General features: G+C 36.6%; 1 protein-coding gene across 9 annotated transcripts in view; it reads right to left on the bottom strand.

The window, feature by feature from the left end:
* Positions 1 to 6498: 6498 nt before the first annotated feature.
* Positions 6499 to 26571, bottom strand: part of ESR1 (estrogen receptor 1) — a 527593-nt gene continuing 507520 nt past the window's right edge. For all 9 annotated transcript variants that reach the window (XM_007484758.2, XM_007484760.3, XM_007484757.2 and 6 more), the window contains 2 exons: positions 16523 to 16706; positions 6499 to 11387 (listed from right to left, as the gene is read on the bottom strand). In XM_007484758.2, the coding sequence (XP_007484820.1) occupies positions 11156 to 11387; positions 16523 to 16706 (416 nt within the window). In that variant the 3' untranslated portion in view covers positions 6499 to 11155. The remainder of the gene's footprint in view (positions 11388 to 16522; positions 16707 to 26571) is intronic.

Below are 26571 nucleotides of genomic sequence, written 5' to 3'. Positions count from 1 at the left end.
TATACACATAAATGCATGTAGATGAGCTCAGGTATTTTCAAGTATATATTTGAAAACATGGTGGCATGCAGTGCCCTCGTGTCAAATTCACAGAAAAAAAGAAGTCACTAAATTATACATAAGGATCTCTGCAGGCAACACATATTGCCTTAGAAAACAATGTTAGCATTACCCATGTTCTATTGTATTTTTGTTTATTGTGTCAAATATTTCCTCATTACATTTTAATCCAGTTCCAGAAGCACTTGGGAGTATTGTGAACTTGCATGTGTTTGACACCTCTGGTGTAGAGAAGAGACCTCAAATTAAGAAACCCTGGGTTCATATCTCATCTCAGATACTTACTAGCTGTGTGACTCTGGGCAAATTGCTCAATCTTGCTGGTGTGCTAAAACCAGATCAAATATGTTAAATTTTCAGTGGGATCATTTATAACTCAGAAAGGTAACTGTTACAAATCAGGTCCTAATTTATTGTTTTGTTGATTGTCTAGACTAAAAATTAATAAAGAAAATGTTACTAATTCAGATTAAACCTAAAATCAAACTTATGCATGTTTTTTTTTTTCCTGAGAGTCAGTTATTAGTTATTTCCCAGCATACCCTGGCTCATCCCAGAGAGTATGTTATTGTTAAATATTTACTATCAAGCCCCTGATGTAAAAGAAAGGAGTCAATTTTCATGATCTCTATGATGAAAGCTCCAGTCCCCAGTAGTATGTCCTAGATTTGGGGTCCTTGAAGGTCATTTTTACAGAACACAAGCTTTGGAAGGGCTAAAACAAGCTGGAAAAGTCATCAAGCATGCTCCTAGTTTAAGGATCATCTTAGCTAAGTTTGGAGCTGCTTATCTCCATGTTGGCAGTAGGCAGAGCTGATGAATTTTTTAAAGTCTAAAGACCATTTCCCAGGTTCTAGTCATGATATGGGTTGCTATTAGTGGAGGAAAACATGATAATGGAATTATTGCTCTTTGAGGTATTGGAAAAGTATAATAAATGCTTATGAGTTCCCAGCCTCATTTCCTTTTTGTCCTAACTAGTGGTGCTTTTGATCTGTCATGGTTTTCATAGCAAGTGCAAGGAAATAGAGACTTGGGGTTTGAGTCTCGATACTGCAACCTTAGAGAAGTCACTATTTAATTAGATGAGGGGATTAATACCATTCTTTTTTTTCTGTCATTACTTCCCTTGATCAATTATATATTGAAATAAAAATGTACATTTCCTCATCCAAGTTCACATTTCTAGGGGGGAGGGAATCTGTAGTCCCCAGGTTAAGAATGCCTTGATTAGATGATCTCTAGGGTCTTTGCCAGGGCTAAATCTTATTACTTCACTGCTATGATTTCCAGATAATAAATATCATGGTTGTGAACTAGAATCTCTCTTTTTTCTTAGTTTTCTTTTTTGTTGTTGAGTATATGTTGAGGTTAGGAGAGGGCTTGGAGCTAAGGAGATACATTCCTAAAGTGTCATCAGGCTCTGCTCCTGGCACAGTTGTTAATGAGTTCAAAATCTTAACAACAGTGTCTAAAAATAGAGCCAAGTTCTTTGCCAAGGCACATACAGAAATCTTCCTTCATTTCATCCCCATACTATTGACAGGGACCTAGCAGGGAAGGGGAAGGGAGTGAGAACTAGAGAAGGTCTTACCGGGTAACTAAGAGAACCAAGAGTTGCTTGAGGCCCCTTAGTGCCTAAGTGTATTTTTTTTTCCTAACTTAAAACATCTAGAATGTGGATGTAAAAATGCGTATACTATTCAGTTTTGCTGTTGGATAATATGTACTTCTGTTGTCTCATTCCATGGACTCTTTTTCCTTCTTATCTCTCAGGACATACTGTATTCTAGTCAGTATTAATAAATACTTATTACTAAATATTGTTGATTATTCCTCTTCTCCTTTATCACTTTGTTCTAACCCAAATCTGATGATTAATTAAAGAGCAAGGGTTGAGAATGGTAAACCTTTTCTTCCAAGATAACTGACCATAGTTTACCCCCTAGCAGAGGTTTGGCTAGATCACATCTTCCAAATCACTTGTTCCTTTATTTCAAAAGCTAATCAACTGTTGTGAGTAGGTCCTCTTCTAGAGCAGTGATGGCGAACCTCCAGAATGGGTGCCAAAGATGGCACACTCTTTATGGGTACATGGCTGCTCCCCTGCCCAGAGTCCATTACTAAAAAGGCAGAGGACTTGGGCAGCTCCCCTCCCCCTCTACATGGTGCCTGAGGATATTTTTTCACATCACCTGACCCTCTGCCTACTAGCCCAATGGGAGCTCACAGGGGGTAAAGTGGGCAACTCACAGGTGGCAGAGTGGGAGGGGAACAGAGTACCTTAGTCATTGCCCTCCCCTCTCTACATTTGCTAAGGACATTCCTCACTTAACTCACCCCTTGGCCAAGCAGCCCAATGGGAGCACTTACTCCCTCCCCTCTCTGGAGTAAAGGGAGTGGGCACACAGAAATTGGGGGGAGGGGCATGACACTTGGTCTGGGGGTGGGGTAGGGGCAGGGCCTGACACTCCATCTCTAAAAGGTTCACCATCACTGTTCTATAGCATAGACTGATTGAAAAGTACCACTTGTGTAAATTCAGTGTGACTATAACACAACAAAACTGATCTTGGGTAGGAGAAACAAATTTACTGGAATTTACATACCCAAATACATGCTGTCTTTTGATGTAGTCATTATGGCAGGCTATGTGCTTATTCAGTGTTCTTGCTTTCAACAAGTTGGAACTCCTCAAGAACTACCTTACAGAGACAATTTGTAAGCCATATAAAAATTGAGCTCCATGACTTAATCATCCCATCTCATTTTCTACCCTACTGACAAAATACTGAAGCTTTGACCATACCATAGAGAAAGTTTAAGTAGTCTAAATTACCTTGGTATTAATGGTACTATTTCTCTTTTATTTTTTTTCTTTTCATTATTATGAATTTCACAACCATCAACAAACATGAACATTTACTTTTACAAAGGACAGACAAATTAGTTTGCATATGAAGTTCTGAACCCTCACCACTTATAGCTTTGTATACTTTTGTTTTGTTCTACTTTTTTTCTATTAATATTTCAAATTTAACACAGTTCTTCCAATGTTGCATTGCTTTTCTGTGTCCCCTTCTTCTGAACTCCTACTTCTGGCATATTCTAACCTAAGTAGCTTAACATTTAAGAGCACTGATGAATCTTTCTAGTGCTTAACAATTCATAAGTTATTTAGGATTACTTTAAGATCAAAGATTAAAGGTGAAAAGAAAAGTTAGAGGTCATCTAATTCAAAATCAAATAGAAATTGTTCAATCATTTTTCCAGTTGTTTCTGATTCTTTAGGACCCCATTTGGAGGTTCCTTGGCAGAGATACTGGAGTAATTTGCAATTTCCTTCTCCAGCTCATTTTACACATAAGGAAACTGAGGCATACAGGGTTATATGACTTGCCCCTGGCAACACAACTAGTAAGTATCTGAGGTCAGATTTGAACTCAGGAAGATAAATCTTTTTGACTCCAGGCCTGGTACTCTATTCACTGTGTCAACTAACTGTCCCAAATAGGAAATGGGGACCACTAAATGATACATAAAGATCCCTGTAGGCAATATATTGCCTTAGAAAGCCAGATATCATTTATATTTTATTATAGTTTTACCTTTTAGTATGTTTTTGGATCACACTAGAAATTATTGTTGGTTGCACATGGTAGCCTACAGACCATGTATTTGATACCTCTCATCTAATATAATCCTTCATTTTATACTTAAGGAAGCTGACTCTCAGGGAAGTTGAGTAACATGTTCAAATTCACATATAATGTTAGAGACAATTTTCAAGCTCAGGCCCTCTGATTAGAAATAGCATTCTCTTACTTGAAAAGAGTTATCATTTTCCCATTTCACCCTACTCCCTAATCCTCAGTCTTCTCTTCCTTAACTGAGCATTCCCAGTTTTAAAAATCAATCTTCATATGAAATAAACTCAAGTACTTTCATCATCTTGGTTGTCATTGTTTATCATTTTAAACAGTTTATCATTGTTTTTGCTAACTGGTACCATCTGGCCAAGACAGAATATAACTATTCTAATCATCTCTTTATTTCTAGAAGCTACAACTTAATACAATCCAAGGCCATATTAGCTTTTTAGCTGGTTTAGTGCTGAAAGTGATTTTAGAGGTCATTTAATCCTGTCTCCTCATTTTATAGCTTAGGAAACTTGCAGAGGGAAGCAACTTTTCAAAGGCTTTGGGTCTCTTTTGGTGTATCTCATTTCCTTTTCCCATTGTTATGGTACTAAAAAGGCTTTTTCATCATTTGAGCCCTTATTTTCAGCTATATCTCCCAGCTGCCCAGGGCAAGCACTATTGAATTGAAAATCCCATCTACCAGAAAGACAAACAAAGGATGTAAAAGTAATAGACAACTCTGAACATCAAATTCCCAAAGTTGTCTATACTCCTTTGATTAAATTAAAGTAAAAGACATTTATTTTGTAGGTATCCCACACAAGACATATTGATGAACAGGGGCAGCAAATATAGAAATCCAGTTTTTTTTTAACCTTTCCCTTCCCTCTTGGAGTCAATATTGTGCCCAAGGACACATAGCTGGGAAGTGTCTGAGGCTAGATTTGAACCTAGGACCTCCCATCTCTAGGCATGGCTCTCAATCCACTGAGCTACCCAGCTGCCCCTAGAAATTCACTTCTGAATTAAATCTAATCATTGTCATTTAGACATGTTAAATTCCTGAGCTTTCACTAGAAGATTGTATATATGGTTCCTGAGACCCAGAAGCAAATATACTTCAACAAGAATGATGTTTATGCTACTCATCCAGGTCAAATTGTTTTATATTGATATTATTTCATTGTTCATGGTACTTCTTATCATGTTGTAATTTCCATCCTTATCTCTTATGATGAGATTGATTTTTACTTTTGTTTTGATTGAGATTATGATTGCTATACCTATTTTTAAAAAATTAAGCCAAGGCATAGTAAATAGTAGATTATGCTCCAGCTCCTTACTTTTAGTCTGTGTGTGTCTTCCTGCTTTAAATGTATTTCTTGCAGACATCATATTATAGGATTCTGTTTTTTTTTTCTACTATCCTTTTCCATTTTATGGGTGAGTTCATCCCATTCACATTCATAGTTGTGATTAATAATTGTTTCCCTGCATCCTATTTCCCCCCTGTTTACTCTTCTTTCTCTCTCCTTTTATCCTTTCCCTGTTCATAGATGTTTTATTTTTGATGACTGCCTCCCCCAATCCATTATCCTTTTTGGTCATTCCTTCCCCCCCCCCCCAAACACACACACATACATCAATCTTCCTTTATTCTCCTTACTCTTGTACTTACATATAGTGAAAGGTAAATTTCTATATTTGACTGAGTGTGAACATTCTTCCCACTTTGAGCTAATTTCAATGAAAGTAAGGTTCAATCATAGCCTGCCTTGCTCCTCCCCCCATTTTCTCCATTGTATTTGCTTCTTATGTGACTCTTAATGAGAGATGGCTTACCCCTTTCATCTCTCTTTTTCTCTTTTCTTTATGTGTTCCTCTTTCCCATCCCTTGTTTGTTTGTTTGCTTTTATATCACTCCATCTTATTTAGTTTCCTTCCTTTTTACTATGTATGTAACTTTTCATTGCTCTAATAGTGATAAAGTTACTAAATACTTTATGTCCTAGTCAAACTGAAAAGTCAATTTAGGGGGAGATTTCCATCAAGTATCAAAAAGATATAAGTCCTACATAACAGCAAAGCCAATTCCATGTAAATGTATGTAAATCTATCCCTAGGGTGTGGTAATCCAATTACCAAGGTAATCCCAGGAAGACTGGGTTGTAAAAGCAAAGTAGAAGAGTTGAAGTTGAATCTAGCTTCAGATATTTATCAGTTAAGTAATTCCAGGCAAGTCAATTCACCTTTCCCAGCCTTTGTTTTCTTATCTGTAAAACAGGAATAATAATAGCACCTACCTCATAGAATTGATTGATGTGAAGTTCAAATGAAATAATATGTATAAAGCACTTTGCAAACCTTAAAGGGCTGTATAAATGATAGTTTAATTGATTATTATCTGAGAGAATACAAAAACTTAAATTAACAAATGTACATTAATTCAATAATGTGAGTTATCAAAGGGATCTCTGAAGAAGAAAAGAAGCCACAAAGAGGCAACCTAAAGCTTGATAAGTGTATGTGAAAGAAAGGATTATGATGGAGAACTTTATGGACCGAACCACCTGTTTCCCACATCACCCCCAATTTCTGGCCTTACCAGATTATAATATTCTAGAACCCTCTTCCCAAATTCCATCACACCAAAGGCATGACTGGGACAATGAGTAGTTCTTACTCATTAGAAACTAGGCTTTGGTCTGAGTATAGCTTTGTAGTAACAGGAAGGGGAAAAGGGGGAGGGTTGAGCTCTTAGCAAGAAAGAGAGTAAATGCAAACCCAACTAAATTGCTTTTGTTTAATTGTTTATTTGAACATCAAAGAGGTTGAGAAAATTGTCTACAAGTTCTTGGGTATCCCACCAAATTCTTTACTTCTTAAAGGTGCAAAAGAGGTTTACATATGTGTTTCATTTAACAAAGCAAGGCAGCAACGAAACAAAATTACATCCAAAAACAGTATGCATCAGCAAAAAAGCAGAATAATCCAGCCAACACATCATGGCAGCTGAGCCTCCTCCCATAAAACAAAGGCTCTACAAGGAAAGACTATGTAGAGCACACCAAAAAAAAGCTGTGAGGGTACATAGACTGGCATAAAGTCGCTTGTTAATTCAAGTCTCTATGACCAATGACCTCTCTTCACTCACAGAGGGGTCGGTTGTTTGTGGCACCTGGTTTCTAGAAGGGATTGTGTGTTGGTTTTCCAGGTGTCCTGCTGTGCAGCACATACACACTGAAGATGGGCTTGGAACATGGCAGCATTTACATATTTTAAAAATTCAGGCACATTTGGATGCAAAAAAGATAATAGAAACTTTTTTCTTTAATCTCTGAAAGAGTGCAAAATTGAAATGCTTAATAAAGGCAGCGATCACTTAGAAAATAACCATCAGACTTAAAAATAGCCCACATTTTTAATTAAGACAGAAATACAGCTAGTAAACAGAAGAAAATTGCAATAATGGAAAAATGGATATTTGGTACCCATAATTTAAGTCATTTGACTCCAGTTGAAAATGTATTAAATTTCTGGGATATTGGCAAAGAAAAGTATCCAGGGATATGTGCATCCAACTCCCAGGACTTGCTCAAAATAGAATGATGATCAATGAGTAAAAGCATACAAGGACAAGACTGATTTTTTTTTTAAAAGACTTTCCCTTTACAAATTTGCCAGTGGATAGATAACACATTGTTCACAGCATCCACAGCCACCTAATCTCACTTTTGAAGGATGAGCCAGCCCTGAATAGACACCTCAGAGTTGGGAAAATTGTTATGAATGGAAAATGGTTTTGAATTGTTCCCCTCAAGTGATGCTTCCCCAAATCCTTTTTGGAAGTGGGCATAGTATAAATCCTAAATAAATAAATGTCATTTGGTTCTTTAGACCAATAGTTTACATCATTGCCATTCCAATGAATAGCAATTTCATTTTAAGAGCTATCCTTCCCACAAACCAACTCTTTCCAAACAAAATAAAACTGGGGGGAAACAATGTCACATTGCTGTACTTAAAACTGAATCCTACGGGTATGTGTGTGTGTGTGTGTGTGTGTGTGTGTGTGTTTTCTCTTTTCAGTTACCTAAGGACACAAGCTTTAGCTTTCTTTAAAAATGGATCAGGGAAATCAAATCTTAGGAGTGCTTTTCCTCAGGGGTCAGCTTTAGCAATGAATATTGGATATTAGATTCGACTTATTTATACCTCCTTGTTACTGTAGGATACTCCATTAAGTCCATAGCTAGACTGTGGTTAAAAGAAAATGTGGTCCAGCTCCTACTTTAGCTTTACTTCTTTAGAAAATGACTCATCTATCTAGGCCTGCAGCAAGTCCTGTTCTTCATTCCCTATTTCTAAAAGCCTTAAAACTACCATTTTCTAAGTGATTGCCCATTTGAGCAAGTTATCTGCATGTAGTTTATAGGTCAGAGTTTTAATGGCAGATCCTTAGTATGCATTTTACTAATCTACCCTAAAAAGCATTAGGCAATTGACATTCTTTGTATTGTCCCCCACAAGGAAATGAAGAAGTAGATCCTAACTTTTCATCTCTAAATTTTCCCAGAAAGGAAACTACTAATGATCCATCTCCAGCACATGCCTGAAAAAGGAAGAGCAGTCTAAGCTAACGTCAATCACTCATTCATTGCCATTTCAGTTAAGAACAGGAAGAAATTTCTAAAATTGTTCAAGACTCAGATAGAGCAGGCTAATATTGAGTCCATTCAATGTTTTCTTCCTGTCTTGAGCTTAATGGGATCTTGACATGAATACAAACTCTTTGGATGAGCTAAGTAAAATCCTCCACTCAATTTTGTTTGGTTTCAGCTGGAATTAAGTCATCTATAGTCCTAGGGTGACTTTTTTTGTATTTGTTTTTGGTTTTTGGTATTTTTTTTAAAAAGGAAACCCAAGTATAAACATTAAAAAGAATCCATCATCCCAATGGCTACTGTCCACAAATATCAGTACTAATATTTTGGTAAAAGCAAAATTAGCTGCCCTGAATAGTCTTCCTTCTCAGGTCTATGCTTTGCTACATGAGATTGACCATCTTCCCATTTTCAGCAATAGGCACCTAGATTCATGCTGCTTTTGTCTACTATGGATATAAAAGTTGATATGAAATGTGATCCTCACGTAGATGAACAACCACCAGGCCTTAAATGACGATATACATGATAAGGTAGCTTTGAAGAGTATCTAAGAGCTAAACATTTTGTTGGTTGTTCTTTTACATGGTAACCCAGTCAACCAAAATCTAAAACACAATCGCTACATTCAATTGTCTGATAAGCAAGTGATGCAATTTAAAAAATATATTACACTATATAAGGTGCTTTTCCCCCACACACAAAATGACAAAAAAAGAAAAAAAGAAAAAATATTTTTTGAACAAATTAGTGATATAGACAAGTAAAATTGCCTAGAAAGTTAAATGCACATATACCAAAAATCAACATTGTTTTGTCCCTCTCCCCTTTCCCAACACTTCCATCATGGCTCATATTGGGTGCCTGGAAATGAAAACATTTTGATTTGCTTTCTATGTTACATGTATGATGAGAATCCCAAGCATCTGATCCTATTTGTGATTTGCCAAGACACCTCTCAGTCTTGTTTTGAATCTTAGGCTATGGGCCTATTGGGGAAGAAGGTGGCTAATAGCAAATGTTTTTCTTAGTGCCCTGGGCCCACATGGGTCCTATTTGCTGTGAAATCAAAATCCCTCATGCTGCAGACGGCCAAGGGAACAGTTCCTGGAGTGGCTGTCCTAAGGTTGGGAGAGCACTGCTTTTTTAGTTTAATCAAAAGGATTCCTGTGGCCCTGGGCTAACTTCATATTCTTGGCTTATGAGACAAAGTGGGCCATGGAGAACACTTTTTCCAGGCTGAGCTCTGGGAAATAAACAAGGAAATATAATTTGACAAAGTTTTAGCTAGCCATCCCACCCCTTGCCAAATGATCTCTCCTGAGGCCTCCAGCCTGATTACATGAGCATTACCTCTCCACCAAAAGCACTAACTTAATACAGTCCTAACAGGCTAAGCATTCTGAGGACACAACAAGCCCAATGTTGCTTGTCTTGACTAGACAAAAGCACTGTGACACAAGCTGAGCCTCCTAAGGAAAACATGGGAGAAATGTAAGGGACAATGAATTTGCTCACTAGTGACTGGGTAACCCTAGAGCTGCCTTTGAATTCAAAACCATTGCATGTGTGGCTGAGGATAGCCAAGCAGGTACGGCTGTTCAGCCCAATCTCCTCCCTGCTTTTCTGTTTCTCCCTCTTTCTCTCCTGGGAATTTTATAATGCCTGGATATAGTTTTTGTTTTGTTTTGTTTTGTTTTTGTGAATTGTTAGCTAGATGTCTTCAGTTTAAATGAGTCATTGCACCTTCTATGAAACCTCATATACTGCTAGGGGATAATCTACATGAGAGAAGACTTTTGATGTTCATTAGATCAAAAGTGTTCACATGAAGCTCTCTATCCAGTCAATGAGACTCCCCATGCCAAGGCAGGTCCTCCCACCAGTTTCATTAAAAGTCATTAAGAAGGTTCAGACTACTCAAAATAAAACAAAATGGGAGCAGGGGAGTTTAGTATGTGCATGGGGGTTCAGCTGGGAAAAACTTCCCTTTTGGCAATGGCAAGCATGAATTAACCAGAGACCACTGCCTCAAATGCAATTTATGTATCCTCTAAAACACTCTCTTCAATGATGTAGTTCTCAGCGAGCCCGAGCATCTGATACATTAAGCCCAAAGAGCTTTGGCAGCGAGGATCAACATATAAGACTGGATGCAACTTGTATTGCTACAGTGGAAACAAACAGATAATCACAGTAACGTTTTACTATCACCATGCAACAGAGTAAAAGCTGTAGAATATGACTTTAATAAAAATGATACAGTTCTATAGGAATACAAGAGTAGGCTATAACTAACCCGTGACCTATCCTTTCCTAAGCCAGCAATTAAAGAAACTAGTTGGAATTTGTGTAAGTTACTCATTCTTAGAGCCAGCCAACAAAAGGCATGTGTTAACAGAACTGTTATCTGCTTACCTCCTAGGTCAGGGCTTCAACATGGCTTTAAAGCAAAGGCCCAATCGAGACCCAGCTCTTAGGCTGAGCTCAGTCATGAAGAGCTACAGGAATCCTTAAGCTAATTAATGCAGCAAAGGGGGTAAAAGGAGCCATTGCAAAAAATTACAAGTAACTTGGCCCTGGAATCCCTGTTGGCTTATTTGCAACAACTGAATTTTGCTGTTGAGAATGGTAGCAAGCGAATGAATGGCCACTCATATTCAAAATCACTGGTGATGGATGCATACTGGAGTGTGTTTATGTGACATTACTTAGCTTACGTGATGCATGAAGTAGGTATTATGCTGCTGGGATTCTCAGGACCTCATGGGATTTGGGACTCAAGAGCTTTTAGATTGTGGTGGGGAAACTCTCCTCATCCCTTGTGATATAATAGGTTTGCAAGGAATGCGATGAAGTTGACGCAGTGGCTAGCTGGTTCTGGTTGTCTTCGTCCCTGGGGGCAGATCCTCTGTTCCCTGGTGCATGTAAGCGGTGGGCGTCCAGCATCTCCAGGAGCAGGTCATAGAGTGGGACCACATTCTTGCACTTCATGCTGTACAGGTGCTCCATTCCTTTGTTGCTATGGGTTCACAGGAAGACAAATTGATGGTGATGAGTTCAGCCCAGCAAGGGTCCAGATCAATTAATCAATTAGTTAAAAAGCATTTTATTTAATATCTGCTATAGACCAGCTAGCCAAGAGTAGAAAAAAGAAAGCCAAGGTTACCTCTACTAGTCTGTCTTCGAACAAAGCCCAGTCCTTAATTGCTTGGACTACTTTTTTACCTTAACCTTCTAGGTACCATCCCTTCCCCCCCCCCCCCCTTTCCTTCCTGCTTTTAAAATCCCTTTTAAGTGTTATTTTTACTCATTAGAATTTAAGATACTTAAGTGAAGGGACTATCTTTCTTTTTGTCTGTATTTGTATACCCAAGCAACAAACATACATAACAACTTCTTTTTTCTTATTTTGTTTCTTTTCTAAAGAGGGACAAGACTCACAATGAATTAATAATGCAATTCAATAAGAAACTCTCTAAGTTTATTCTGGGAGCCAGGTCATTACAAATGAGCTCCTTCCATCTCCTGTTTCTGTTGTCTCCCATAATCAATGTGAGTTCTTTGAGAATAGTGATCATACAGCTTTTCTCCGTGTATCTCCAACACCTTATACATAGTAGCAGTGTAATAATTTTTTTTACTTCATGATATTCCACTATTACATTGCTACAAAATAAAAATAAAACATCTTGCAATAAAATATAATCAATAAATTGCCACCCTTTCCCCACTCCCCTTGCTTTATCTCTTTCCCCACAAAAGAAATTCAACTAAAACTCTTCTATAGCTAGTGTTTAGAGGTCTCTGATGAATAGCATCAAGATAATGGAGCAGAAGGTGTACGCATTCTTGGTTGTCAGAAATCCAGCAAGGAACTAGAGCAATGTCTTTAAAAAGTAGAACCAAAGTGTTATCACCACTTCTGCCTGAATCCAATTTCCTAAACTGTTTTGTTTTGTCATTTTAATTAAAGTATTGTCAAATGCCTTCTGGGCCTTGCAGCTTTCTTCCTGGTAAAAGCTAATGAATTCCATTCACAGTCAGGTTAAATTTAGTATAAGTCTTTTGAGAAACAGCATATGATAGGGTCAAGTTGTAACCCAATATATTTTATAGGTTAGATAGACATCAAAATGCTATTTCATTTTCTTTTATATCAAAACATTTAAATCTTTAAACATTTTCTGTAAATGATGGTAGTTTGTGGCTTTTCATAGAAATCTGGCAATTTCACAAACCCATGTTTCCTGACTCCATAATCCCCTTACTTGAATTTGGAATGAACAAAGGTTACATGTAGAGTACAAATCTAAATCATGTAACCAACTAATTAGGCATCTTTTAAGAGGGCCAAGGGAGACAACATAGCTTAGAAGTAAAGGAGATGATTTCCAGATCTGACTCTGGCACATACTGGCTGTGTGACCCTGGGCAAATTACTTAACTGCCATTTCCCAAGAAACTCTCTAAGGCTAGTAGTTGGAGAACAAATGCCAGTCTCCATTGGTAAAGGAAGTTTCCTCAACTAGTACGTACCTATACAAATGAAGACCCAAGTTTAATCCCTAACTCTAAAAGTTCTAGAAAGGAATTAAAAGCTTTGAAGATGTTGACCTTCTAATAGGCAAAGAAAAATATCTATATGGTTTATACTCTAGGTCTATTCTAGTGTAAGGGGAAAACAAAAGAATGTACTTTCTTTAAGGCTGGGGTCAATGGCTCATCAGGTATATTTTAGAAGATAATATTTAGTTCCAATCCTATTCCCCCTATCCATTCCATCCCCCTTCCTGTACCCTTTATCAAGAGAAGAAAAACAAGCAGGGATTCACCAGTTAGAAATATGGACTGAAGAAACCAGAGCTTTCCCTTTCTCTAACTTCTGTGAACCATAGGCATTTCCTTAGAATTAATATGGACCTCAAAGGTCATTTAGTCCAGTCCAGTACTCTCCAAAATATTAAATCCAAACTTGTTGGACTTGTTGCAAATCAAGCTTCATTGACTAAGAATTGGAAGACACTTCCAGAAACCATGTAGTCAAACCTCTCCTTTATAGTTGAGGAAGCTGAAATCCAGGGATACTAAATAACTTCCCTAAAGACACACAGGGGATATCCATTTATATGATGAATATTTTAAAAAGCAAATTTTCCTTATTATACATGCCTAGAAAATATGTGTATTACTCTTTTTAAACATTTTTTTCCAGATTACATTTCAATGCAATTTTTAACAATCACTTTCTGACATTCTATGATACATGTTCTCTCCCTCCATCCCATTTCTCCTCCCTCCCCAGGATGGCAGGTAATTTGATATAGGTTGTAGATGTGTTATTATATAATATATATTTCCATTTTCATCACGTTGTGAAAGAATATTACTCTTTTTTCAAATGTATGTAGATACTACTGTGATTGAAAAAAAATGCAACTTCATTTCAAAATCTTACTAAATTCATTGGGGCATTTTGCCATTATTCACTTTCTCAGTCAACAAATATGAATAGAACAGTTCTTATTAGTGGAAAGCTGTGAAATTTTTTGATGTTAAACAGTCCTCACATTCAAAGTGGTTGAATCAACAGTAATCATTTCTGTAATATCCCTTATAAATGGCTTACTTCAAAACTTCAACAGAGGAAGAGAGAACCCATGACCTTTTGAGGTGGTTTATTCAATTTTTCAATATTTCTACTTGTTAGAAATTGCCATATTAACCTAAAATCTCTCTCTCCAATTTCCACCCATTGCAACCATTCTAGCTCCCTAAGGCCAAGCAGAACAAAATCTGGATAATCTCTCTTTCATGTGGTAACACCAACATGGCATGTGGCAACACTTGAAGACAGCCATATTGTTCCTCTTTAGCCTTCTCTAAGCTAATTATCTACATTTCTTTCAACTAATCCTTAAATATAATTGGCTTTAATCTCTTCACCATCTTTGTTACTCTCCTTTGGATGCACTCCAGGTAGACAATGATCTTCCTAAAATGTGGCTACCAGAACTAAACACAACATTCTAGATGTAGTTAAATCATCTTTCTGAGCCTCTGTTAAATTTGTAAAATGGGGAAATTGTGTTTCCAGGAGCTTCCTTATATTATTATTATGATGATGAAAGCATTTAAGTAAATGGGAGCTTATTAAGATTGATTACTTTAACCTTTTAGATTTGAACTGGCTATCTTTCCTCTCTCACAAATGCTTTGGGAATAAATAGAGAATTTTCTCCCATTGCATAGTTGAAAGCATTGGTGATAGATTCCATTTTTTCCTTAAGTAACAGATCAGTACAGGAAGGACCTCAGGGTTCAAGTGGACTGTCATTTATTTAACATTGTTTTTTTGAGCACCTGCTATTTGTAAAGCACTATGTTAAGCACTGTGGAAGTTACAAAGATGTTTACAACATGGTCTTTGCCCCAAGGAGCTAAAAATCTAAATGGCAGGAGGTTTACCAAAAGTTGAGGCAGAACTAATGTTTTCTGACTTTTCCAAAGGCACTCAAACACACATGTCTTTGTCTCTTCTCTATAGTCTCTGGAAGGGGGAAAAGAAGCTATTATTCTAGAATATTTTCCTCATGTTTCTCCAAGAATACATATAAATATTCTACCCAATATCTTCACATTACTGATGAACTACTTTAGCTTTCCTGGAGTCTATGATAAAAAAATAAAGTATCTTACTTGCTTCAGATCAGTTGGAATATTCACTCATTGAAGTTATATCTAATTCATTCTCTGGGAACTCTTAAGAGGAACATTTATTAGACCTGGGTTTTAAAACTGGGCACTACCACCTTCAGATATACTCTACATTTTATTTTGATGAAATAGGGCTTCCTTCTATCAGTATGTCAGTATGATGCCAGTAGAGTGACTGTTCTAGGACTTCCTGAAGTACAGCAGCTAAATGTAAGTTGTAAAAATAGGAAAGAGGGACAAATGCATGGTCAAGGTCTATGGAAGAAGAGTGTTCTCAAAGCAATTGTGCTATGGGTATCTGGCTAGCATAAGGCCTGGCAACTTTATTGGCCACTATATCCAGGATATCCAGGATCAATCATCAAATATTTACTAAGTGCCTCCCATGTAATCAGTACTGTGCTTGGCACTAAAGATACAAAGGCATAAACAAAACAATCTTTCCCATAAATTAACTTTCCTTCTATCAGAAAAGACATATGCCTATGTGAGTATATACAGAAAGAAGGAAGGAAGGAAGGAAGGAAGGAAGAAAGGAAGGAAGGAAGGAAAAAAATGAAGGAAGGAAAGTAACAAAGGGCAAAAATGATGGTGATAGAGAAAGGGACTGATACCTGGTGGGATCAAAAAAGACCTCATATAGGAAGTGATCCATAAGGAAGGAAACTAGAGAGATAACACAAGGAAGAGGTAAGGAGTCGATGCACTGGAGAAAAGAACAGGCATGTGTAGCCACTTTGCCTTTAGTTGAGTACTTTAGTTGCCTTTAGTTGAGTACTAAAAGGGAGAAAAATAGAATAAGACTAGAAATGAAGATTGAATTTTGGTTGTGAAGTACTTCAGCTATTGAATAAGAAGTTTGTATTTGACCTTAGCGATAACGGGGAGACAAAAGATTGTAGTGGTTAGACAGCTGGCCTTAGAATCAAGATAGGAACATTTCTATCTTTTTAGTAGCCCCAGTGTAAACCCTTAGTAAATGATTGTTGCATGACTGATTCTACTATGATATTGATACTTCAGGAAATACCGGGTTTGGGGCAACACAATAGGCTCCCTACAATCCAACTACAGATCAACCTATCGGACTAGCAAAGACAAACCATGCCACAAGCTTGGTTTGTTCCTGTTCAATCATTTCAGTTGTATCTGACCATTTGTGACTTGATTTGGAGGTTTTCTTGGTATAAATACTGGAATTATTTGTCATTTCCCTCTTCAGATTGCCTTCCTTCTACAGATGAGGGAGTGAGGCATACAGAGTTAAATAACTTGCCCAAGGTCACACAGCTAATAAATGTCCAAGGCCAGATTTTAACTCAGGAAGAAGAGTCTTCGTGGCTATTCATGGCACCACCTAGCTGCCTTTTAGAGCAAAGGAAAAAGTGGAGGAAAGATCTTAGTTTTGCAGTTAACATCAATATAGTGAAGGTCTCTCACCTCATGTGCCTGATGTGGGAAAGGATCAGGAGTAGTTGAGCCAGGCGCCGGTGTTGTTGTTGCAAAGATAGCCCAGCTTTGGCCATCAGGTGAATCAAAGTGTCTGTGATCTTATCCAGGACTCTGTGAATGTGGTCTTTTTCTTCCAAGGACTTCAAAGTGCTGGAAAGAAATGTATACACTCCTACAAGAAAAGAAAGACAAAATCCAACAGGATGTGAGATCATGGTCTGGTTAAAGGTACTTAAATCAAGACTTTATTTAAAAGTTTTGTTGATTTCTTTTGTTTTTATATCACTTTCATTTTCAAATATATCCCCCCTCCTTTCCTATCCTGTAAGCCACTACTTGAAAGAAAGATAGGGGGAAACAATGGAACTTATTAGTAAAGCTAATCAATACACCAAAAGGGCTGGACAATATACTCAATGTTCTATACTTATAACACCCCCAACTTTATAAAAAAGGAGGAAGGTACATTTGTTTATTTCTTCTCTGAGTAATTGGTCATCATGATTATACAGGGGTCAATTTTATTTTATTTTTTTCTGTTATTTCCATTTATATTCTGGTAGTCATTGTTCTATTGTTCTTTTTTCCATAGTTGATAGATCTACTTATGTATTTATTTGTTTTTAATTTAATTTATTCCCATGTCTCTCATATCCTCCCCACACAGTGGAAGATATCACCCAAAATGTATATATAAATTATGCCTTTAAGTATTTCTTCTTAACAGTTCTTTTCTAGAGCTGACCATTCACAAGTCATTTTTCAAATATTAATTCTGTAGCTATATATTATATTCTCTTGGTTCTACTCATTTAACTTTTCATTATTCATGTAGGTCTTTCCAAATTAAAAAAAATTAACCTGTTCATCATCTATTACTGCTCATTAGTATTCTATCAAAATCATATATTATAATTTTTTCAGTAATTCTCCACTTGATGAATATTCTCTCAATTTCCAATTGCCATTAAAAAGAGGAACTGCTATAAATATTTTGGAACATATAGATTCTTTTCCTTTTGCACTTATATCCTTGGAAAACAAACTCAGAAATAGTATTGCTGGGTCTAAGGATATACACAGTTTTATAATTCTTTGGACATAATTCCAAATTACTTTCCAAAATGGTTGCACAGCTCTACCAATAGTGTATTACTGTCTCTATTTTCCCACATCTCATCCAGCATTTTTCATTCTGCCATTGTTTTAGTCAATCTGATAGGTTTAAGATGGGATCACAGAATTGTTTTGATTTGTGTTTCTCCAATCAGTAGTGATTTTGAACATTTTTTATATACCTATATATGGCTTTGATTTCTTTATCCAAAAACCATCTGTACTTATCTTTTGACCAGTTATCAATTGGGGGATGGCTCTTATTCTTGTAAATTTGACAGTTCTTTATGTATTTCAGATAAGAGATCTCTATTTGAGAAATTGTATAAAATTCTTGCCCTGCCCCCAATTTTCTGCTTTTTCTAATCTTGGCTACGCAAATTTTATTTCTACAAAATCTTTCTGATTTAATGTAATCAAAATTATCTGTTTTATATCTCACAAAGTTTTCCAACTTTTTACTCATAAATTCCCCTCCTATACATTAACCTGATAGATAATATGTTCCGTATTTTTCCATGTTGATTATGATTTCTCCTTTTATGTCTAGGTGATGTTTCCATTTTGATCTTATCTTAGTGAATTGTGTAAGTTATTGGTCTATACTTAGTTTCTGCCAAATAACTTACCAATTACAATTTTTATCAAATTTATCTAGCAATTTTTATCAAATAGTGAGTTCTTATGCCCCAAACTTGGATCTATACTTTTGTCCAATACAAGGATACTATAACATTTTACTACTGTTTGTTGTATATCCATTCTGTTCCAATAATCTACCTTTCTATTTATTATCTAGTACCAAATAGTTTTGATAAGTACTGTTTTATAATACAGTTTAAAATCTGGTAATGTTAGACCTCCTTCCTTCATTAATCCATTTGATATTTTTGATCTTTAGTTCTAAATAATTCTCATTTTTTCTAGCTCAATAAAATATTATTTTGGAATTTAACTGGGATGGCATTAAATATGTTGATTAATTTAAGTAGAATTATCATTTTAATTACATTGTCTATACCCACTCATGAGCAACTGCTATTTCTCCAATTATTTAAATTGGACTTTATCTGCTAGTAAAAAGTGTTTCATAATTATGTTCATGTAGTTCCTAGGATTGTTTTGGCAAGTTACTCTCAGGTATTTTATTCTGTCTGTGGTTATTTTATTTTTTTAATTAATTAATTTAGAATATTTTCCCATGGTTACATGATTCATGTTCTTTCCCTCCCCTCTTCCCTCTCCCCTACTGGAGCTGACAAGCAATTCTAGAGTTATACACATATCATTGTTCAAAACCCATTTCTATATTATTAATATTTGCAAGAGTGATCATTTCAAGCCCAAATCCCTAATCATGTACCCATCGAAACATGTGATCAATTATATATTTTTCTCCTGCATTTCCACTCCCACAGTTCTTCCTCTGGATATGGATAACGTTCTTTCTCATAAGTCCCTCAAAATTGTCTTGGATCATTGCATTGCTACTAGTAAAGAAGTCCATTACATTAGATTGTGCCACAATGTGTCTCTGTGTACAATGTTCCCCTGGTTCTTCTCCTTTCGCTCTCCATCAGGCCTTGAAAGTCTTTGCAGTTCATATGGAATTCCTCCAGTTCATTATTCCTCTTTATATTTAAGTCATTTACCCATTCTGAATTTATCTTGGTATAGGGTGTGAGATTTTGTTCTGAATCTAATTTCTCCCATACTGATTTCCAATTTGCCCAGAAGATTTTGTTTAATTGTGGGTTCTTGTCCCAAAAGCTATGATTTCATCTGTGGTTACTTTAAATGGATAGCTCTATCTTTTCTTGAAGGTCTTTGTAATTGATAAATAAAAATGTTGATGATTTATATGGGTTTATTTTATATCCTGTAAATTTGCTACAATTATTGATAATTTCAATTAACTTGTTAGTTAAATAGCTAGGATTTGGGAGGCAGAATCAGGATGGTAGCTTAAAAGCAGCAGAAGTTCAGACCTTTGAAAACCCTTCCTTACTGATCACAAACTGAAGGCTACTAGGGGACTAAAAATCAAACCTAATAACAGGACAGAGCCAAGGAACCCTCCTGCTGGACTCAATCCAAAAGGTATGCCCCCCAAAAGCTGGAATCCAAGAATACTCGGGTTTAAGGGGAAGGCAGAAGGAAGGTCTCAGGACTCCTCCCCCCACCTAGAGTGCTAAGCCTCGTGGCAGCAGGAAACTCTGGGTAGGCAAAGGCACTGGTCTAGAGGGAATACCTTGTGGGCAGAGCTGTTCCAGGCTCAGCGTGTTGAACACAGGTGGTGGGGAAGGAGCTGGAGAGGGAGCGAAGAGCAGGCAGCCTGGTCACAGTGGCTGAGACCCTCCATATTGCTCCAGTCTTCCAGGAGGTTTTGTCCTCAGAGCACATCCAGCCCAACACAGCTGACCTTAATCCCATCAAAAGTCTTCAGAGGTCAGGGAAGCCCAAACTCCAATACCCCTCCCTAACAGACTGCTGGACTTTAATCCAATCAAAAGCCTCCAGAGGACAGGGAAGCTCAAACTTCAACACTCTTCCCCTACAGATGGCAGGGAGAGATCTGTCAAAGCTCCAAGAGGGGAGACTGACAGAAACCCCCAAAACCAAAAAAAATGACAGGAGCAAGAGCACAGACAAATATGGGGAGCAAAGGAGGGGTAAATATGAGCAAACAAAGAAAAAAGAAGAAAGAATTTACAATCGACAGATTCTGTACAGGCAACAAGTAAAGAGAAAATGGAACAGAGGGGGAGGGATCAGTAAGCGATAAATCAGAAATCCCAGTGAATTGGATACAGGCTTTGGAAGAACTCAAAAATGCAATTCAAAACACAATTAAGAGAGGCTGAAGATAATTGGGAAAAGAACTTAAAAACTAAGGTAACTCATCTGGAAACAGAAAATAGTGTCTTGAAAGCCAAAATCAACCAGCTTGAAAATGAGGCAAAGGAGATGAAAGATGAGGCAAAGAAGATGAGAGATGAGGCAAAGAGGATGAAAGATGACCTCCAAAGAAAATCAGACGATAAGGAGAAGGATGACCAAAAAGCCAGGGATGAAATCCAGTCATTAAGAACCAGAATACACCAATTAGAATTAAATGACCTCACAAGGCAACAGGAAACTATAAAACAAAATCAAAAGAATGAAAAAAATTGAGGAAAATATGAAACATCTCATTCACAAAACAGAAGATTTAGAAAATCATTAGAGGAGAGACAATTTAAGAAGCATTGGTCTACCAGAGACCATGACAAAAGAAAAAATCCTGGACATAATACTACAGGAAATTATTCAAGAAAACTGCCCTGATATTCTAGAACAAGAGGGAAAAGTGGAGATTGAAAGAATCCACAGATCACCTCCTGTACTTAATCCCCAACTAAAAACACCCAGGAATATTATAGCCAAATTCGAGAACTATCAGACCAAAGAAAAAATATTACAAGCTCCTAAGAAGAAGTCATTCATATACCACAGAACCACAGTGAAGATAACACAGGATCTGGCTGCATCTACACTGAAGGACCGAAAGGCATGGAATATGATATTCTGGAAAGGAAGGGAACTAGGTCTATAACCAAGAATCAATTACCCAGCAAAACTGACTAAATTCATACAGGGGCAAGTATGATCATTCAACAAAATAGAAGAATTCCAAGAATTTGTAAAGAAAAGACCAGATCTGAACAGAAAATTTGATGTCCGAGCACAGAACTCAAAAGAATCATCAAAAGGTAATTTAAAAAGAGGGAAAAAAGAAAAACAAAACAACAAAAATATTTTTTTAAAAGAGACGTAATAAGTTAAAATGATATGTATCCCTATAAGAAAAGAGGTCATTGGTAACTCTTAAAAACTGTTGTTATCACCTGGGCAGCTAGAAGAATTACACTTAGAGGGAACAGTAACAAACTGTATAGGATGTAATAAGACATAAATAGGTATATAGATATATGTATGCATAAATACATATACATGTGTGTATATGTACGTATATATTTAACTAAAGCTAAACAAAGAAGTTAATACTAAAAGAAATGGAAAAAGAAACAAAAGAGGGAAAATTTATATGTCACAAAGAAGCTCATGGTGGGAGGGAGGGAAAACATCAATACTGGAAGGGTAAAGAGGTTGGAGACAGGAAATACTCAACTCTTGCATGCACTGAAATTGACCCAAAGATGGAAGAACAATCTAATCCATTGGGGCAGAGAATAGATTCACACCCTATAGGGGAGTAGAAAGGTAACAAACCAACTGGTGGGGAGGGAAGCAGTACCATGGAGGGAGAGTGTATGTGGGGGGTAGTTTTAGAAAGACTACAGGAAAAATAAGGGAGGGGGGGAATAAGAAGGGAGGAGGGTAGAAAGGGAAGTAAAATAAGGGTGGGAACTAGGGGGACTGATTAAAAACAAACATTGGTGTAGAAGGAAATAGTGAAAGAAGAAAAGGCAGAACTAGGAGTAGAAATCAAAATGCTGGAAAATACACAGCTGGTAATCATAACTCTGAATGTGAATGGAATGAACTCACCCATAAAACTCAAGTGAATAGCAGAGTGGATTAGAATCCAAAACCCTACCATATGCTGTCTACAAGACACATACATGAGGAAGGTAGATATGCATAGGGTGAAAGTAAGAGGATGAAGCCAAATCTATTGGGCATCAACTGATAAAAAGAAGGCAGAAGTCGAAACTAGAAGCCTTCCCAATAAGATCAGGAGTGAAACAAGGACACCCATTATCACCTCTATTATTTAACATTGTACTAGAAACACTAGCAGTAGCAATTAAAGAAGAAAAAGAAATTGAAGGTATTAAAATTGACAATGAAGTGACCAAGCTATCACTCTTTGCAGATGATATGATGGTCTACTTAAAGAATCCTAGAGAATCAACCAAAAAGCTAGTAGAAAAAATCAACAACTTTAGCAAAGTCACAGGATACAAAATAAACTGGTATAAGTCATCAGCATTTCTATATTTTCCTAACACATCTCAGCAGCAAGAATTAGAAAGAGAAATTCCATTTAAAATTACCCTAGTTAATATAAAATACTTGGGAATATATCTGCTGATACAAACACAGGAACTATATGAACACAACTGCAAAACACTCTCCACACAACTAAAACTAGATCTAAACAATTTGAGAAACATTGATTGCTCATGGGTAAGATGAGCTAACATAAAAAAATGACAATCCTGCCCAAATTAATTTACTTATTTAGTGCCATACCCATTGAACTACCAAAAAACTTTTTTACTGAATTAGAAAAAAACATAGCGAAGTTCATTTGGAAGAACAAAAGATCAAGGATATCCAGGGAAATCATGAAAAAAAATGCAAAGGAAGGAGGACTTGCAGTCCCAGATCTCAAACTATACTATAAAGCAGTGGTCATCAAAACAATTTGGTACTGGCTAAGAGACAGAAAGGAGAATCAGTGTGTGAACTTGGAAAGTTCTCCACCCTACTTAGACATACCTTAGGGGAAGATAAAGTTGTAATCTCCTGATTGAACAATTAAGGTACTTAGTTCTCACTTTATAGTGAAGCTAGAACTTTAAGCTAAGTCTATTTTTAGTATCAATACAAAAGATGTTAAGTACCTATAAAGGTTAAATTAATCACAAAAAGGTCAAGTAACTAACAAAAGGTGAACTTAACAAAGAAGTGTGAAGTAGCTCAAAAAATATAATCTAACCAGAGAAGGTGAGAACTAAAGAGTGGACAGTCCTGGAGAAAAATCTAACCAAAGAAAGTGAGAACTAAAGAATGGGCAGTCCTGAAGAAAAGTGTCTGCTGTGATTGGTAGACGTGAAAATTTAGAGTAGGAAAAGGTCTATAAAAGAGGATGAAAAGTTCAGTTTGGGGCATTTGGACAGATGGGCGTTCAGATTTTCGAACTCAGCCTGGAGAAGCTCCCTCAGACAGCTTCCTTGAGACAGTCTCATGATGACTTGGGTAAGACTGACTTCCCTTCCCTTGGGCTCAGGGAGGCCACTTTGGCCAAGTCCTTTAACTCCTGCCTGGCTCAGCCTGAGCTGGAGCAGTTTAAATTAACTCTTTCCTCTACCTCTCTCTTCTCCTTAATTCCTTCTCTCTGTATTAATTAAAATCACCATAATGTCCAGCTGACTTGGGTATTTTATTATTTGTGATTTTCCCTGGCAACCAAATTAATTTAGATTTTAAGTCACAATGCTAAAATTATCCTTTACAAGTGGAATAGACTAGGAGTAAATGACCTCAGCAAGACAGTCTATAAGTCCAAAGATGCCAGTTGTGGGGACCAAAACCCACTATTTGATAAAACCTGCTGGGAAAATTGGAAGATAGTATGGGAGAAATTAGGTTTGGATCAACATCTCACACCCTACACCAAGATAAACTCAGAATGGGTGAATGACCTGAATATAAAGAAGAAAACTATAAGCAAATTAGATGAACACAGAATAGTATACTTGTCAGATCTTTGGGAAAGACTTTAAACCCAAGCAAGAGCTAGAAAAAAATCACAAAATGTAAAATCAATAATTTTGATTACATCAAAGTAAAAAGTTTTTGTACAAACAAAGCTAATGCATCCAAAATTAGAAGGGAAGCAAAAAATTGGGAAACAATCTTCATTACAAAAACATCTGACAAAGGTCTAATTACTCAAATTTATAAAGAACTAAACCAGTTGTACAAAAAATCAAGCCATTCTCCAATAGATAAATGGGCAAGGGACATGAATAGACAATTTTCAGTTAAAGAAGTCAAAACTATTAATAAGCATATGAAAAAGTGCTCTAAATCTCTAATAATCAGAGAAATGCAAATCAAAATAACTCTATGGTATCACCTCATACCTAGCAGATTGGCTAACATGACAGCAAAGGAAAGTAATGAATGCTGGAGGGGATGTGGCAAAGTTGGGACATTAATGCAATGCTGGTGGAGTTGTGAATTGATCCACTCATTCTGGAGGGCAATTTGGAACTATGCCCAAATGGCGCTAAAAGAATGTCTGCCCTTTGATCCAGCCATAGCACTGCTGGGTTTGTACCCCAAAGACATAATAAGGAAAAAGACTTGTACAAGAATATTCATAGCTGTGCTCTTTGTGGTGGCCAAAAATTGGAAAATGAGGGGATGTCCTTCAGTTGGGGAATGGCTGAACAAATTGTGGTATGTGTTGGTGACGGAATACTATTGTGCTAAAAGGAATAATAAAGTGGAGGAATTCCATGGAGATTGGAACAACCTCCAGGAAGTGATGCAGAGTGAGAGGAGCAGAACCAGGAGAACATTGTACATTGAGACTGATATACTGTGGTACAATCAAATGTAATGGACTTCTCCATTAGTGGCAATGCAGTGATCCTGAACAACTTGGGAGAATCTACAAGAAAAACCACTATCCACACCCAGAGGAAAACCTGTGGGAGTAAAAACGCCAAAGAAAAGCAACTGCTTGACTATAGGGGTTGAGGGGATATGATTGGGGATGTAGACTCTAAATGAACACCCTAGTGCAAACAACATCATTGAAATAGGTTCTGATCAAGGACACAAGTAATACCCAATGAAATTGCACGTCAGCTGTGGGAAGGGTGGGTGGAGGGGAGGGAGGGAAATAAATTGAGTATTGTAACCAAAAAAATGAAATTTAATTTAAATTTTAAAAAATAGCTAGAATTTTCCACAACTGCCGTAAGATCATCTGAAAAAAGATTATTCTGTTACTACTTTTCTCATTCTAAGATTCTTTAAATTTTTTTCTTTTCTTATTGCTATTGCTATCATTTCTAATACTATATTAAATAATATTGGTGATCATATTATGAAGGCTTTTAGATTATTTTCCTTATAAATTAGTACTTGCCAGTTAATACTTTATGTCTTCATGATTTCATTGGCTTGGGTGCAACTACTCCATACCTTATTGGAACATGGAAGTAAAGGTAAAAGTGACCTTCAAAGTCATCAAGTTCAATTTGGTCATTTTATAAAAGATGAGGAAACTGAAGTTCAAAAATATTAAATATCAAAATCATATTACATTTAAGTAAAAACTTAGAGGTTGGAATTCAAGTCCTTCATTTTATACATGAGGAAATTGAGTCAAGGAGAGATGAAGTGACTCAATCAGAATATGTCACAGAAAGTAAATTGAAGGTCTAAGATTCAAACCCAGGTACTTTGACTCTAAAATCCACACTACATATATGATCTTTTTGAATTGCTATGTCTGAAAAAACTTTTCCCCTGGTGATCCCCTTTGGTGATTAAGTCTTTCTGTACTTGGCTACTGGTCCTATGATAAAATATATACAGTCTCTTGTTGGGCCTCTTCTCAAAAATATCCCGGATTGACAGAACCAGCTAGAGCTTATATTTGGATTATATAACCTTCACCAACCCAAGAACAGTTTCTTTCCACAAGAGAGAATCATAATAAGAGCTTAGTAGAGAAATAGCATATAGAATAGTTGAATAGGCTAGTGATTAGATCTGTTGTGATTTCATTGACATTGGGAATTCCCAGTATAGAAACTCTTTTTCTTATCATTTTAGAGTTATCTAGAATACTGTGACTTATGATTAAGTGACTTGCTTGGTGTCACTCAGCTAGTATAGATCATGGGTAGGATATGAATCCCAGTTTGTTTTTTTTACTATCTTCTAAGATATAGCACTTTTCAGAATAGCTGGATAAATATTTAAATATCAATAGCAGGTAGCTAGGTGGCATAGTGAATAGAGTACTAGCCTTGGAATCAGAAGATTCATTTTCATGAATTCAAATCCAACTTTGGACACTTATTAGCTGTTTGACCCTGGGCAGGTCATTTAAACCTTTTTGCTTTAGTTTCCTCATCTGAAAAATGAGCTGGAGAAGAATGACAAAG

The sequence above is a fragment of the Monodelphis domestica genome, chromosome 2 (genome assembly GCF_027887165.1).
Source record: "Monodelphis domestica isolate mMonDom1 chromosome 2, mMonDom1.pri, whole genome shotgun sequence".
Classification (NCBI taxonomy): Eukaryota; Metazoa; Chordata; class Mammalia; order Didelphimorphia; family Didelphidae; genus Monodelphis; species Monodelphis domestica.
The sequence above is the reverse complement of the archived record's forward strand: the minus strand, read 5'-3'. Positions and strand labels throughout refer to the sequence as shown.